This window comes from Ostrinia nubilalis, chromosome Z (assembly GCF_963855985.1).
Source record: "Ostrinia nubilalis chromosome Z, ilOstNubi1.1, whole genome shotgun sequence".
In the NCBI taxonomy this organism is placed as follows: Eukaryota; Metazoa; Arthropoda; class Insecta; order Lepidoptera; family Crambidae; genus Ostrinia; species Ostrinia nubilalis.
In genome coordinates this window covers 23,172,492-23,188,999 of record NC_087119.1, presented here as the reverse complement: position 1 = coordinate 23,188,999, position 16,508 = coordinate 23,172,492, and the positions used below count along the sequence as shown (strand labels likewise).

At 46.2% G+C, this 16,508-nt stretch overlaps 1 protein-coding gene and 1 long non-coding RNA gene across 2 annotated transcripts in view; one reads left to right on the top strand and one right to left on the bottom strand.

The window, feature by feature from the left end:
• The window catches only part of LOC135087073 (inositol polyphosphate-4-phosphatase type I A-like), a 29,776-nt gene extending 18,080 nt beyond the window's left edge, over positions 1-11,696 (top strand). Inside the window, exons 15-18 of the mRNA XM_063981917.1 lie at positions 8,005-8,101; positions 8,905-9,088; positions 9,929-10,187; positions 11,260-11,696. Coding sequence (XP_063837987.1) covers positions 8,005-8,101; positions 8,905-9,088; positions 9,929-10,187; positions 11,260-11,392 — 673 coding nt within the window. The 3' untranslated portion in view covers positions 11,393-11,696. The remainder of the gene's footprint in view (positions 1-8,004; positions 8,102-8,904; positions 9,089-9,928; positions 10,188-11,259) is intronic.
• LOC135086721 (uncharacterized) overlaps positions 1-16,508 on the bottom strand; it is a 227,931-nt gene that overhangs the window by 116,048 nt on the left and 95,375 nt on the right. The gene's annotated exons all lie outside the window — the stretch shown is intronic.

Genomic DNA, 16,508 nt, shown 5'->3' with positions numbered 1-16,508 from the left:
GGCGCAGGACTCCGGTGCGGGTGGCGACGTCGGCGGCGCGCACGATGCCATCGCGCCCAGGGTAGACTTGGACGACGCGCCCCCGGGGCCACACGTTGCGTGGCAGGTTGGAGTCGGCGATGAGCACGAGGTCGCCGATGTTGAGCGGTGCTCCGCTCCCGTGCGGCTCCCGCCGGTGTTGGAGCTCCGGCAGGTACTCTCGGACCCAGCGGTCCCAGAACTCGTCGGCTAGCCGCTGAGCTCGCCTCCAGTGGTGGCGGCTGGCGACGTCTGCTTCGGTGAACGTCCCCGGCTGTTGGATGCGGCCCGACCCCCCGAGTAGGAAGTGGTTGGGGGTCAAGGCTTCGGCGTCGTCGGGGTCCACTGACACGTGGGTCAGTGGTCTGCTGTTGACTGTGTATTCTGCCTCGCAAAGCAGAGTGGCGAGCGTCTCTTCGTGGGGGTGACGCTCGCGTAGGACGGTACTGAGGGCGTCCTTGACGGACCGGACGAGGCGTTCCCACGCCCCGCCCATGAACGGTGCGCTCGGCGGTATGTAGCGCCATCTGATGAGGTGGTTGGCGGCCTCCTGCCGGCTCGCCTGGAGGGCGGCCCGCTGGAGCTCGACGTCGGCACCACGCAGGTTGGTGCCGTTGTCCGACCAGATCTCTGATGGTTGCCCTCGGCGCGCCATCATGCGGCGCAGCGCGAGGACGGCGGAGTCGGTGGAGAGTGAGGCCGCGACCTCCAGGTGAACGGCCCGGGTGGTGAGGCATGTGAACAGCGCCACATACCGCTTCTGGTGTTGTCGGCCCACGGTGACTGAGAGCGGCCCGAAATAATCGAGGCCGGTGTAGGTGAAGGGCCGCTGATGGTGAGCGAGGCGTCCCGTCGGGTGGTCGCCTGTCGGTGGTACTGCGGCCACCGCGCGCCGAATTCTGCACTGCTGACAACTTTTGATCACGCTGCGCACGATGGGACGAGCTCGGATCACCCAGAAGCGTTGTCGGATCTCGTTCAGGACTGTCTCCACGCCGCCATGGTGTAATTTCTGGTGCGTCCATGCCACGTAAAGTTTGGTGTACTGGTGGTTTCCATCCAGCACAATCGGATGCTTCTGTTCTTCAGCGATGTTTTCTGCGGCCGTGATTCTTGATTTCAGCTTAATCACCGGCTCGCACGGATCGAAGGCCAGCGCGAGTGAGCGCAGCCGGCTGTCATTGGACACTGCTTCTGTCTTCTTTAAAGCTTCTAATTCGGCGCCGAACGCTTCCTGCTGCACGGCGCGCACCCACAGCTCTTCCGCCCACACGATGTGCTCGGCGGCCAACGGCGGTATGACGTCTTCTGTAAGGACGGCTCGGCGCGGCGCGGGCGGCGCGGTCGGCTTGGCGACACGGCGCCACGTCGGGTCGGCTTCGGTGTTTCGAGTTGTCCGCTTGTAACTGTTGACGTTGGCGCTCTGCGGGCGCGCCCGGCGCAGCGGGGCACGGAAGCGGTGTATCGCCTGGAGGACTCTCGCCGTGGCGCGTATCAGGCGCAGCCACGACGAGAATCTGTGTGGTGACGGTAATGCATCGGAGACTCTGGGCTCGACGATGCTTGATGCGACGGAGTGGGTCCTCTCTTCTCCGGTTGGGGCCGCCTGTTCTATTTTCTCGGCCGGCCAGCTGTCAGCAGGCTCATACAGGAACTTCGGTCCCGTGAACCACCGATGATGCTGCGTAAAGTTGACCGGCGCTCCTCTGGTGGCGTCGTCAGCCACATTCTGTTGGGTCGGCACCCACCGCCACTCCTTCGCCTGTGTGTCTTCCTCTATTTCTGCCACTCTGTGTGCGACGAAAGGCTTGAAAGAGCGGGGTCCCGCCCTCAGCCACGCGAGTACGGTTTTCGAGTCGCTCCAAAAGACTCTTCTGTCTGCTTTCAGCTGGTATTCGTCGGCGGCGGTGCGGGCCAGGCGGCAGCCCAGCACGGCGGCCTGCAGCTCGAGCCTTGGGATGGACGTCAGCTTGAGGGGCGCCACGCGCGCCCTGGCGGCGGCAAGCGTCACGTGCACTCTACCGTCTTCGTCTTCAGTGCGCCAGTAGACAGCAGCGGCGTAGGCCTTCTCGCTGGCGTCCACGAAGGTGTGCAGCTCGCGTCGGGTCGCCCGGCTGTAGCCAGGGTGACATCTTGGCAGGTTGACGTCTCGGAGCGCGGCCAGCTGCCGCACCCACTCACTCCAGCCCGTCGACAGCGGCGGTGGTAGGCGGACGTCCCAATCGACGCCTACGCGCCACGCCTCTTGTAGCAGCTGTTTCGCTACGATGGTGATGGGGGAGGCGAGGCCCAGCGGGTCGAACAGTGACATCACTGTCCGCAGAGCCTCCCTCTTCGTCGGAGTTTGCCCGCTGTCGACGTCAGGCACCCGGGCGAAGTTCAGATTAAATCCCAAAGTGTCGCAGGTCGGCCTCCAGGTGAGGCCCAGGACCTTCTCTTCGATGTCTTCAAGTGTGACGTCCCGAGTGGCGGCAGCTTCCGCCCGATGGACTTCTAGTATTTCGGAGCGATTCGAGGCCCACTTGGTCAAATGAAAATTGGCATCCGCGTGCACTGTGCGCACGTCGGTGCTCACTCTAACTGCTTCTTCAACTGTTTCAAAACTCTGGAGATAATCATCCATGTAGTGATGACGCACGATGGCTTCGGCTGCGTCCGGATGGTCGGCCCGATGACGCTCGGCGTTGTGATTCTTGACAAACAACGCCGTGCACGGTGAGCAGGCTGCTCCGAAGATGACCGACTTCATCCGGTACTCTGTGGGCGGTCCCTCCCGCCGGTGTGAGCGCCACAAGAAGCGCAGCGCATCTCTATCTTTCTCGTGAACTTGTATTCGCAGGAACATCTCTTGTATGTCCGCGGCGACGGCGACGGCGTGCTGGCGAAAGCGCATCAGCACCCCCGGCAGCGACTGCAGGAGGTCCGGACCCGACAGCAGGTGGTCGTTCAGGCACGTACCCTTCGTGCGAGCGGCGGCGTCGAAGACTGGCCTCACCTTCCCGGGCTTGGCTGGATGGAGCACCGGGAAGTGAGGCAGGTACCAGATGCGCCCGGTGGTCGATGGTGCGGTGGCGGCTTCCTCTGCGTATCCTTTTTCTATCAGCTGTGTCATCTGCCGCTCGTACGCCGCCCCGAGCTCCGGCTGCTTGTCCAGCTTGCGCTCTGTGCTGTGTAGGCGCGTCAAGGCTTGGTCGTAATTGTTGGGCAGCTCGGGGTGGTCGGTGGCCCAAAGTAGGCCCGTTTCGTAGCCCGCTGTCGGCAGCTTGATGGTTTCACTCTCCAGGATGCGAAGCGCCCGCTCTTCGGGGTCGGCGCGCGTTTTCTTGGGCGTCACGCCCAACGATTCGATTGCGAAATGCTTCTTGATCATTTCTTCTATTCTATTGTCGCTCTCTTCATTGAGCCTGTATACGTGGTGGACTGTGTGCCCCAGGCTCCGGCTGCTTGAGCCGTGGAGCACCCACCCCAGGGGTGTGCGGGACGCCACCGGTTCTGTTGCGGCGCCACGTCGTACCTCGTTGGCCAGTAGGAGTTCCCAATTGTCCTGCCCGATCAGGATAGTGGGCCGCGCCTCCGCATACCGCACTCGCGTTTCGATATCTTGAAGATGTTGATATTTTGACAAGTCTCGGTCAATGTGCTGGGCCGCCAGTCGTAAGTTCTTGATAGTGCGGCCTCGCAGGGAGTGCTCTTCGTCCTGCCCTCGTAGCACAAGTTTCACTCGTCGCGAGTCGGTACGCGTGACGCGGGCCCCCGCTATAGCTTCTATGCTCAATGGGTCTATGGGTCCTGTAGCGCCCGCGCGCTTAGCCAGGTCTTCGTCTACGAGTGTGACTGTAGAGCCGTCGTCTAAGAGTGCGAATGTGTCTATATTGGCCTTGGGGCCCACCACTGTCACTGGTAGAATTTTGAGGAAACTTACGGTTGACTTTCCAGATGAATTTGCTGCTGTCACTGTTTCACTCCGGTTGGCTGGCACTTCGGGTCTCTTGAAGTGCAGTAATGGGTGGTGGGTCCTCTCACAGCCGTCCTCTCCACACTGACGGTCTTCACACTTATGCCCCCCTCTCCTGGGGTTCAGGCAACGGAAACATAGTCGATCCGCTTTCGCTATGCTCCATCGTTCACTGTTGTTCGCACGCACAAATTTTCTACACTTGTCGGCGCTATGGTTCGGTAAACTGCACACTGGACACTTTTCGCTTCTGTTGTCGCACTTTTCGCTGTCACTCCGACTGTTGTAGGCGCGCTGCGGCCGGTTGCGTGGCGCCGCGCGCTGCTGCTGCTCCTCGGCGCCGCCGACGAGCTCGGGGTCTGCGTACTTCCCGCACGCCTCCGCCTCCCTGGTCACGAAGCGGTGAAGGCGCACGAGGTCCGGCTCCTCTGGCGGCTGGTCCCGGCTGAAGTCGAACCACCGGTACCGCAGCGACGGCGTCAGCTTCTCTGTCACTTGCTTGACCACTTCCGGATTGTACATGTACTGCGGCTGCTGGAGTGCGCGGAGTGTAGCGACGCTGTTCTTTATTCGACTCGCGAACTGTATTATGTCCCGTGGCGCATCTGTAGGCTTCTGTACGTTGCGAAGTCGTTCGATCTCGGCGAGCGCAATCGTCTCCGGTCTGCCGAATCTTGTCTCGAGTTCGCCGATTATTTCCGCCGGGCTAGTGTTTACTATGAGTAAACTGCTAACCGCTTCCTTGGCTTTTCCTTTCAAAGCCCGTCGCAGGCGGGCTGTATTCTCGATTTCTGTGAAGTATCTCTCTGTTTCTTGATAGCCCGCTCTGAAGGCGAGCCAGTCGAGATGCGAGCCCCCGAAGGGCATCAGTTCTCCGATGAATCGCGGCGTGGCCCCATGTGGGCGCGCGGCCTGCGCGATGGCGGCCGCCAGCTGGTTAAGGTCGAATTGTCCCTCGGACCGATGATACCCCGTTGCTGCTGGCGGCGGCTTCGATGACGACGATTGCTTCAACTGTACGCTGTGCGGCGGCGCCACGCCCGATAGCGGCGCGGCGAGCTGCTGTGCGATCGATACGCCGGTCGGCAGCGCGTGTGGCGCGCCGGGTGGCGGCGGTGGTGCGTGTGACACGCCGGGCGGCGGTGCATGTGGCACGCCGGGCGGCGGTGCTACGCCTGTAGACTGTTGCGGTGCACTGAGCGGCGCGGCGGGCGGTGGCGGCGGCACTGTATTCAGCCACTCGGCCACTCGCGCCTGGCCCAGCGATTCACCCGATGCGACCGACTCGCCGTCCTGGCTGTCCTCCTCCAGGACGGCAAGCCTGGCCTCTTCCAGCTCCAGCTTGAGTCTGGCTATCTTCTGTTTGGCGCGCGCGATCCTTCGCGCACGGTCCGATTTCGTCGACGACGCTCTTGCTGCGTCGTCGTGCTGCTGTTGCGACGACGGTGGTGGCGGTGGTGGTGGCGCCTCCGACGGGGAGCCGGGCGGCTCGATATGCCGCACCGGTTCCGGCGCTGACGGCCTCGGGGCCGCCACTGACTGTGACGCGGTCGCGGGAGCGCTCTCCTCAGGGCGCTCCTGTGCCTCGATCGGCTCCGCGGGTCTGCCTCTACTCCGAGTCACCGGCATTTTGCTACGCTCCCCTTGCTTCCGGTTATGAAGCCGATGAAATTTCCCACTCGCTTTTGCTGCCGAAGTGTCCAATCCGGCTCCGAATGGACCAATGTGCCGGACGGTATGGGGTAGCAACCCTGTGCGGACCCTGAATACCGTACGCCGACACGGCGCGATGCGGGGTGCAGCGCGAGCGGGAGAGCGAGACGAAGGGGGCGGGGAGCGCAGAAATAATAACTCGGTTGTGGTTGAGACTGTGACCGGTTCCTCGGAGCAGTGGCGAGAGCTTGGTGTTGTAGCTTGTTGAGGAGAAAACGCGGAACTGACTGGGTCCGGATGGCACCCCGATATTTATTTACTTTCATTAGAGTGAGAAAACCTCGTTGCCTCTCGCTCTAATGAAACAGCAAATCTATTGCCCTCTCTTTCTAATTTAGACCCCCCCTGGGCGGCAATACCGTATAGAGAGCCTGTTTTTTATCTATTCGGTGACCTATTTTTTAACTATGACCTTGACCTAATTCTTATCGGATTCTAATTAGCTCTTCCACTATTCTTTGGAATCTATGTTATTTATTTTCAGACAAATTACTTCTTACTATTCGATAGGTAAATAAAGGTACACAGGTACAGGGTTAATTACTAATAAAGCATTTGTACAAAAATTAAGGCTCATTTGGCCACACTATTTTACATTAATTGCCTTTATGGCTAATTAAGATTATCACCAATTAAAAGTAAATAACTATAAAGATCTACACATAATTATCTATCTAATATACATACTATAAATACGACTCGACATACATAACTATGCGAAATTACTGGTTTAATCGATATACATAAAACAAAGGGCTATCAAATTATACATTTCTATGGTTTTCTAAAATAAACTATGATTTATACATCTCCAACGTCCCACATACGCCTATTAATCAGTAATTAAGGACTCGACACATTACTAATTGAGAACCAAGAAAGTGGACTGTATTACGAAGTTATCGATATTTAAACTATACAAACTTTATAAAACGAAATAACTATGAAACAACTATGAAACAAAAACGAAACAATTATTTACAGCTATAAGTTTCTATTCGGGGCCGTCCGTCGTGCACAAAAATTATGAGTAAAATATCGAATGCTGGTAAACAACTTTGGTATTTTCTAAGAGAAGAAGCCTGTATCCATATTTCATGTGTTTAGTGACTTTCCATGATATTATGTACAAATATTTGCTTCCATTTGGTTGTTAATTTATTACTCGTCTTGACTTAAAGTCTTATATCCCCTAGATGGGGCAGAGGGCGTCCACAACAGTCCTCCATCGCGTTCGGTGGAAACTTATTACTCCTAACACTTTTGAAATCCCACCAAAAACATTCTGTAAAAAACTAGCCAAGTCTCGATGGAGCTTTTGTTTATCTCTAAAAAGTAATGAAATCTAGACAAAGTCGTGCCAAGTCTATGGTTCCTTACTGCGATTTCTTTATAATTACAGTTAATGTTGTGTGACTTGGCCGTTGAACAATCGTTATTAAGATAATTATTATAATCATACATAAGTATTATTGAAATACGCAGCTTTATCAAGCCTACAATTGACTGGTTATTGAATCAACGTTTTCCAAGTGGCAATTTTCCATCGTCAATGGGTAGCGGTTCTGGCGACAGATTGGTGCAATGGTGTCATGGAGCGCCTAGTTTTGTACCCTTGTGTACCCTTCAACGGCCAAGTCACACTTTTTAGAGATAAGCAAGCAGCTCCATCGAGACTTGGCTAGTTTTTTACAGAATGTTTTTGGTGGGATTTCACTTTTTTGTAGTATTTTAGTGTAATTTGTTTATTTAATTTGTGTAATGTTCGAGTAGAATAAAGTTATAATTACTCGTCACACTTTTGAAATTATATTGTAATTTAAAAGTAATAGAAAAGTAAAACATTTTACGGGTTTCGGTGCCGCGATATTCTGAAGTATTTTTTTTTACTGGAAAGAGGGATTTGGTTTCCGTGATATTACTAATTTTATAGATAGGTATACTCGTAACTTGTGAATAATTTATAGTTTATTTAGATTGACTTGCGCGTCATTTACACAATATTACATGCAAGCTTTTATTTAGCTTGTCGCGGCGTCTCGGCGCCGACGGTCTGTCTGCGCATAAATAATTCTTACAAGTTGAATTTGTTCCACCTCACATATTTCGATTGAGATGACATTTTAGATACTTCATTAAGCAAGTTGGACGATGAAGGAGAATAAAATTATGGTACCTATCATAGAGTTAAGTGCCACAAAGGGATGGAAAAATGTGTCATAGATTCAATTTGTGTACAGTATACACGCGAAGTATGCGTGTTAATGTGTCCGTCCACAGTGAATTAAATTTTGATTCGATGATGTTGTTTGTTGCAGTAATTCGGCGATACCGCAAGTGACTGGCACCAGAGGGGCCTTGACTGTCCTCATACCGATCTCAGACTCCCTGTACACGAAGTTCACCAACAAAGAGGTATGTGACTTTAACATTTTCGTAAATTAATTATTATCCTACTAATTTATAAATGCGAAAGTTGGATGTCTGGATGTTTGTTACTCTTTCACGCAAAAACTACTGAACGGATTTTGATGAAACTTCACTGTATCAATTATGTTTATAACACTGAATAACATATCTATAGGCTATAATTTATGACGATATGTGACAAACGAAATTTAACGCAGGTGAAGCCGTGGGCAAAAGCTAGTGAATTATATTTTTTTATATTTGATTTGTAGCTCTAGAAGCAACGTTTTACCGATGAGTCTCGTTTATATTTCTGAATCGTGTTATCCTTAAGAAAATCGGCCTTATATTATTCCTGATAATATGTCTCATCTCATTTATTATTGCGTAATAAAATCAGAGGTGCTACAGTTACTTCTGTGATGATTTGGATGGAGTGGGCGGAGTTGAGTTGTTTTCATTGAGCTACATTGACTATCCAGGCACTTCCCGCCACCTTTACCAGATCGTCGGTCCACCTAGTAGGAGGCCTGCCCAAGCTACGTCTTCCCCAACGGCCATCGTCTCTACAAGCTATGTGCCCTGCCCACTGCCACTAGATTTTAGCAATTCTGCGAGCTATGTCGGTTACTTTGGTTCTCCTGCTGATCTCCTCATTTCTGATTCGATCACGCAGGACCGTTCATTATGGAAAACCTTGGGGGAGGCCTTTGTCCAGCAGTGGACGTCATTTGGCTGAAACGAAACGAAACGAACATTGACTATCTCCGTATTCTCTGACTTATCCATCAGTCTATTATTCTTTGCAGCACCTGACGTTCACGATAACAGCAGTACTGTTCAACATCGGCGTGAACGAGAAGGCGACTTTAGCGGAGGCTCTCGGCGAGACCACTCCTCAACAACACTCTAACGGAGATAACCTGGACCGCCTGCACAAGTACTACCACAAGCACGCGAAGTTGTTCCCGGAAATGTTCGCCGCTACCAGAGGTATGTACTACCAGCAGTACTGTTATCCCTTCTAGCCGATTTGTTGTTGGGTTCCAACCAAACTGAACTCAATTAGCCAGCTTGCCTCGCCTCATGGTTAAACCGGCAGACAGTGGTGACTGAGTTTGTTGCGGCGCTTCTTCTCAGCACTTGCCAAATGTTGGTCTCGAAGCGCTGGTAGGGCAAAAAAAGAATGAGACATGTATAGGCTCCTTAAGAGAATTTGACGATTTGTAAGTACTAATTTAATTAGTCTATACAAATAAAGATAATTTTGATTTTGATTATGATACTTTCTTTCACAAGCTAGGTTTTTTCATTGTAAAACTAATAGAATGATTTGGTATAAAAAAATCTAGGAATCCTTACAATACATGTAATATAGTCGAAAAATGTTAGGGCGTGTGTTATTTTTGTTGTTAAAATATTTACCTAATAAGGGTAAATTGATATTTTTTAGACTGCCACCCTCTATAAGGCTAATGTTAAAAAAATTCATTGGTTTTCGACCCTAAGACCCAGAACAGACGGTGAAACGCAACTGCAACGAAACTGCAACTTTCTGATGATTCTTATGAATGAAACTGAAACTGAAAGTTTCAAACTGGTTGCGTCATGTGTGGTCTCTCAACGGACGCTATGGCAGAAACTTAGATGCAATTCAAAATTAACTAGCAGTTGCAGTTTCGTTGCAGTTGCGTTTCACCGTCTGTTCTGGGCCCAAGAGAAGTGATTAAAAAGATCAAATTACGATTGCAGTATTTGGGTGAGACCTATGTAAAGGGCGGAACTACATAATAATATTGCTATTATGCTGATGATGGTCTGTGTTGTCCTCAGCATCATCAAGGACGAAACCCTTAGAGGAAGTGATGGAAAATCTTAGGATATCCGTGCACAAGAAAGTGCCGAAAAACGTGGAGGTCCTCCAGTTAGCAGCACTTGCCACGCGGCTTATGAACGGCATACGTTTCACGTCGTGCAAGAGCGCCAAGGACAGGACTGGCATGTCGGTGACTTTGGAACAGTGCCATATACTAGCCACCGAGTACCACTTGGCCGAGCATGAAATGCAAAAGGCGCTCAGCATTATGAGGAGGTGAGTCGTGTGACATCGTTGACCATTTCAGATGTTTCTTTTCGGTTTTGGGGTAAAATTTCGTGTTTTAAAATTTTAAATCCTATCCTACTAATATTATAAATGCGAAAGTTTGTGTGGATGTCTGGATGTTTGTTACTCTTTCACGCAAAAACTACTGAAAGGATTTTGTTGAAACTTTACAGTATTATTGTTTATAACCCAGATTAACAAATATGCAATTTATGACGATATGCGACAAACTAAATTTCATGCGGGTGAAGCCGCGGGCGGAAAGCTAGTATTTAAATGAAAGGATTATTCTATAATAGCGGCCGCCCGCGACTTCGTACGGGTGGACCCCGTTTTAGCCCCCTTAGAAGTGGAGTTTCGTAAAATCCGCCTTACCTGCCTTTCAAGTTTGTAGGTGTTTTATGTAGTTTCTGAGATTTCGTGATGAGTGAGTTAGTCAGTGACCTTTCGCTTTGTATAAGTGCCCTAGAAAGGGCCTATGTACTGAATAAACTATTTGAATTTGAAAATTTTATAAATACAGATTTGTCTAGCTAAGTATAAAATAAACTTTTTGGGGCCCAAATTTTGGTTATTGGCGAAATTAATTTAGCATTTTAAGTTTTATTAACGAGTTGATTGATTTCTATTGTTTGTTATACTATAATCACATATCTTAACTATTTTTTATATTATTATACATATTTTGAATTGGATTTGTCAATAAAATAAAGTTTATTAAACTTAAATACGTCGATATTTTTGAAATGCCTTTTTGTGTCATATTCAAATGTATCATTTAGAATAGAATAGAATAACGTTTATTTTGCTGCCACATGAATACACATACATACATAAAACAAACGGTCAACATTACAGAACCAGTCAAAAGAATGACAATTAAAATTAAAATTAATCAGGACAGTTACTTAGGCGGCACTGCAGCAGCAAAAAGGTCCCCGTCTCAGCATGTGTCAAGTGCATACCACATGACGCTGATTTTCAGACGGCGGCCGTGGTCTGAGTTGCTCGGTGTATCAGGATATGAGTTTTATAAATGTCAAATTTAATGTCATTTCAGTGAGGGGTGTCGCCGTGAGAACACTTTCAAGAACATAGGGGTTCGCAAGTACGCGTTCACCAAAAAGCAAGTGATGTCTCTGCCTGAAGACTACCGACCGCCGGCCGGCACCTACGGCTCCTCGCAAACCTAGAGCAAGTGGTAACTACAACACTTTTAACCAATCTGTTTCCATTCCTGTATACGTGTGATTTTACATTTTACTCTCTCGGTGAACATCTCTGGGGAATATGTATTTAAATTAAGGTGTACTAAGATCTAAACTAGCACAGGTACTATTCAAATGTTACCGCGCAGCTATGTTCGCTTCGCCTCACGGAAATTATGTACTTTAATGTAAAATTATTTATGTACTTACATACCTTTGAAGACTGCCTCGTGGTTAAGTCGGTTACTATTTCAGGACTTCGTAATTGTAACTTCGTGCGTGTACTTAATATTAGAAATGTGTACTTTTTATAGGTTACGTATAAGTCTAAGATAATGGATTGTATATCTCGGATTAATAGCTATAACTGAATGGTAACCTATTAAATGACTCAATGTGCACATAAATTGAAATTGGAAACTGGTAATGCGATCCAAAGCAATATCGACATTCACTAATATTCGACACGTCTTTCCGTCTACCTAGTCATATTTGGTCTGATATGCATTTTCCCGTTTTCTATAAGTATTTATAAAAGTAAACACCGTATTTGCCAATTGATATCTTACCGCCTTTATACAGCGTTATGATAAATTATCATCATCAGCATTGTGGTCATCAGGTCATTTATTCTTCGCTGCAGGCAGGGCTACAGTCTCTGGCCAGACGGCTTTATAACATTATTTTTTTAAATAACGTATTTTTTTATTAACATAGTGATTACTTAACCCATTAAGCGCTGGTAAATACGTGGAAACGAAACACACGAACGAAACGAAACAACAATGAAACACCGGGCTGCCCGTAATGCACTAACTATATTCGGCGTACGTTCGTGAGGTGTCGTAGCACGCACATAGGTATAGTGTGTAGTGTATATAACTATACACTATCCCTTCACCATTATTACAGACAGTAAACACAACTTTACATAGTAAATATAGGTACAGTAACAGATGACATCGACATAATCAGAAAAACTTCTTATAATCCACTCGGGGAATATTACGTAACACCATAGATAGACGCCAGCCTATCTATAGTGTTACGTAATATTCCCCTTGTACGCTTGGATTATAGTTTGGCTGCGCCTGCGACGCGTTTCGGGCCTTATTATTTACATAAATTATAAATTAAATTGTTGCTTCATCAGCCAGCTGTTGTGGACTGATCTAACTCTAGGACGTGAACAATAAAATCATGGGAGAGCCACGCTTCGGCATGAATGGGCCGGCTCGACCGGAGTGATACCACGGCCTCACAGAAAACCGGCGAGAAGCAGCGCCGAGTGAGTGAGGTGACCGGAGGCCCAATCGGGGGGAAAGGGAGTTGGTTGCGCACTTGTGACTTCACTGATGTTGCAGGGTGCACACTGTACATGGGCGGCGGCAATTGCTTATCGTCATCATTGATCCGTCTGCTCGTCTGACACCTATCACATAAAAACACCAATGGGGAAAATTAGTTATTTTAACATAAAAGCTGTTTAATTTGGTATGCCGGCTTTTTTGGGATCCATTTCTGTAATGATAATGCCAGAAACAGCGCCATAAGTCATTGTAAGACCCACCTACCCTTGCGTTAAGTGCTATTTACGTACAACAATCAAGTCGAATCATTGTTATACCAGGACTGTCCATTCATCTCCGCGAGTGTGCATCCAAAACAAAAACGCACGGCGTGCTCTCCTGGAATGTTTATCCACAAGGCATTCCCGAGCGAGTAGTGAGTGAAGTAACTGAGCGTATTCTACAACCATTGTAAAAAATATTCACTATGGAAATAAGAAGAAATAAGCGTGTGGTGCGCTAGATGGCGACACAGTAGCTTCTTGTAACAGTCAGCCCTATCGCATCGGCACAGTACCGATCACTGACATAAGTCAAACCAAACGGTGCTCGACTCTGACAAGCTAAATTACACCATATTGTTGATGACATTCAGTAGACATTTTTGAAAACACCTTCGCAAAACTTTCTGTACATAGTACATATTATTACTAACATTTTTAAAAAAGGGAAGAAAAGTAAAAAAGAAGAAAAAAAAAACAAAAAAAAGGTTTAGTTTTTATGTATTTTTTAAAATTTATTACTGAATACTTACAACACATGTACATATCAAAACAGTTTTAGTTGCATGTTAATGATAGGTTTCAGTTTTAATTATAGTTGGCTAAACGATTTAGTTATAAGTACTTCATTCTCATATTATTTAGTTGGCCTAGTTATAAGTACGTTTTATGTTGTATATAATTTATTGAAAGCTAATAAAAATTGACGCGAATCAAATCTTCCGTTCCCTTTCAATCTTTCTGTTCTGAAATATGATTCGCGCTAATTTTTAGAGTTGTTATTTTTAACATTTATTTCCACATTTAGTAATATAACTCCAAAGGATAAAATAAAAGATAGTTTTAACGTATGAAGTTGTTATACATGAGTTTAAAATCTTTACATTGTTAAAATCGAGTACAGCGCTAAACCATACATTAGCTTTTAGAATTACTTTACTAGTGCTAGTTTTTAGAGTTCTTTTTTTAACATTTTATATTTATTAGTATAAGCACAGAATAATAATAATATGTACTACGTACAGAAAGTTTTCTTCGCGAAGGTGTTTAAAAAAATATCTACTCAATGTCGTCAACAATATGGTGTATTTTAGCTTATCTCAGAGTCTAGCACCGTTTCGTTTGACTTATGTCATTGATCGGTACTGTGCCGATGCGATAGGGCTGACTGTTACAAAAAGCTACTGTGTCACCATTTAGCGCACCACACGGGAATTTTTTCTTATTTCCATAGTGAATATGTTTTTACAATGGTTTAAGAATATTATGCGTTTGCGTCACTCGGTCGTGAGGATTAAACATCCATGGAGAGTACGCCGTGCGTGTTTTGTTTTCGATGCATACTCGCGGAGATAAACAGGGCTTATAGGTGGCATATGAGCAGACGGATCACCTGATGGTAAGCAATTCACTTAATACCAGGTGCGATTGCGGTCATATGCCTACCTTGTCTTGCATAAAAAAAGAAATTGCCGCCGCCATGTACACGCCGCAACATCAGTGAAGTCACAAGTGCGAAAACGTGGAATAAAAATCATAAATCAAAAAAATATTTCAGAAAACCGGAATCGACGTAAGCGAAAAATTTATTATACACTGATAAGTTTTGTTTGGATTGTTGCGTCTATTATGTATGCGCTTTTTATTTTTTGAAATTTAAATTTAAATGAAGTATACGTACTTCTTCAAATCCTTAACGAAATCGAAAGAAAAAATAAAGTCATTAAACTATAGTCCTACTTACAGTATAGTTTGTGTGGTAGGACTATAGTTGGAAAGTTTGGCCTCTGCCTATAATAGGCTATTTTATTTCGAAATTATAAATTGACACACGCCACTCGTGCTAATGCAGGTTCGGGTGGTGAACGTACTATCATCTTATCCATCTCTACGAATACCCTCAAATTAGGCGTGATTTTTTATTTATTTCATGGGGTTTACCAACAGTTTTGATATTTATACTATCTTGAAATTTGAATGAAAGTGAAGTGATGCAGGGCAGGCGGTTTGATGAAAGTTGAAACGTAATTGGACCAGTTTAAATATTAACTAGTTCTCTTTAAAAGTACTCGTCATCATCACTTCTTCTTATTAGAATAAATTTTACTCGGACAGGCAGTATTATTGTTTTGCTAGACCGTGTTCTTCCATTGTAGATGCCAAGAAGTTAAATAATAAGTACTTAATAGGTTATGTAGCAAATATAGTATATTTTCATTCATAAATAGAATCATAGTTGTCTCGTTCAGGAAAAATGTAGATGTAGCATTTTACGTTCTCCCCCACTCTCCCTGGGTGTCTTAACAACTAATTGATCTGTTGACATGATGATAACGTACTAGAATATAATATTTTTTTACTAATGTTGGTGCCATGGTGGTACATTTTCGTTATTTCTTAATCTCAGTAGGTACCTGCACAGTGCAAAATATTCTCATAAACATTATCTATCGCCCGCCCCCCCCGTTTCGGGGCTCATTATTTTTCTAAATTACAAATTACAATTTAAATTCTTGCTTCATCAACCAGCTGTTGTGGACTGATCTAACTCTTGGATGTGAAAAATAAAATCGTGGGAGAGCCACGCTTCGGCATGAATGGGCCGGCTCGACCGGGAGTATGCGCTTTTTATTTTTTGAAATTTAAATTTAAATGAAGTATACGTACTTCTTCAAATCCTTAACGAAATCGAAAGAAAAAATAAAGTCATTAAACTATAGTCCTACTTACAGTATAGTTTGTATGGTAGGGCTATAGTTGGAAAGTTTGGCCTCTGCCTATAATAGGCTATTTTATTTCGAAATTATAAATTGACACACGCCACTCGTGCTAATGCAGGTTCGGGTGGTGAACGTACTATCATCTTATCCATCTCTACGAATACCCTCAAATTAGGCGTGATTTTTTATTTATTTCAGGGGGTTTACCAACAGTTTTGATATTTATACTATCTTGAAATTTGAATGAAAGTGAAGTGATGCAGGGCAGGCGGTTTGATGAAAGTTGAAACGTAATTGGACCAGTTTAAATATTAACTAGTTCTCTTTAAAAGTACTCGTCATCATCACTTCTTCTTATTAGAATAAATTTTACTCGGACAGGCAGTATTATTGTTGTGCTAGACCGTGTTCTTCCATTGTAGATGCCAAGAAGTTAAATAATAAGTACTTAATAGGTTATGTAGCAAATAAAGTATATTTTCATTCATAAATAGAATCATAGTTATCTCGTTCAGGAAAAATGTAGATGTAGCATTTTACGTTCTCCCCCACTCTCCCTGGGTGTCTTAACAACTAATTGATCTGATGACATGATGATAACGTACTAGAATATAATATTTTTTTACTGATGTTGGTGCCATGGTGGTACTTTTTCGTTATTTCTTAATCTCAGTAGGTACCTGCACGCACAGTGCAAAATATTCTCATAAACATTATCTATCGCCCGCCCCCCCCGTTTCGGGGCTCATTATTTTTCTAAATTACAAATTACAATTTAAATTCTTGCTTCATCAACCAGCTGTTGTGGACT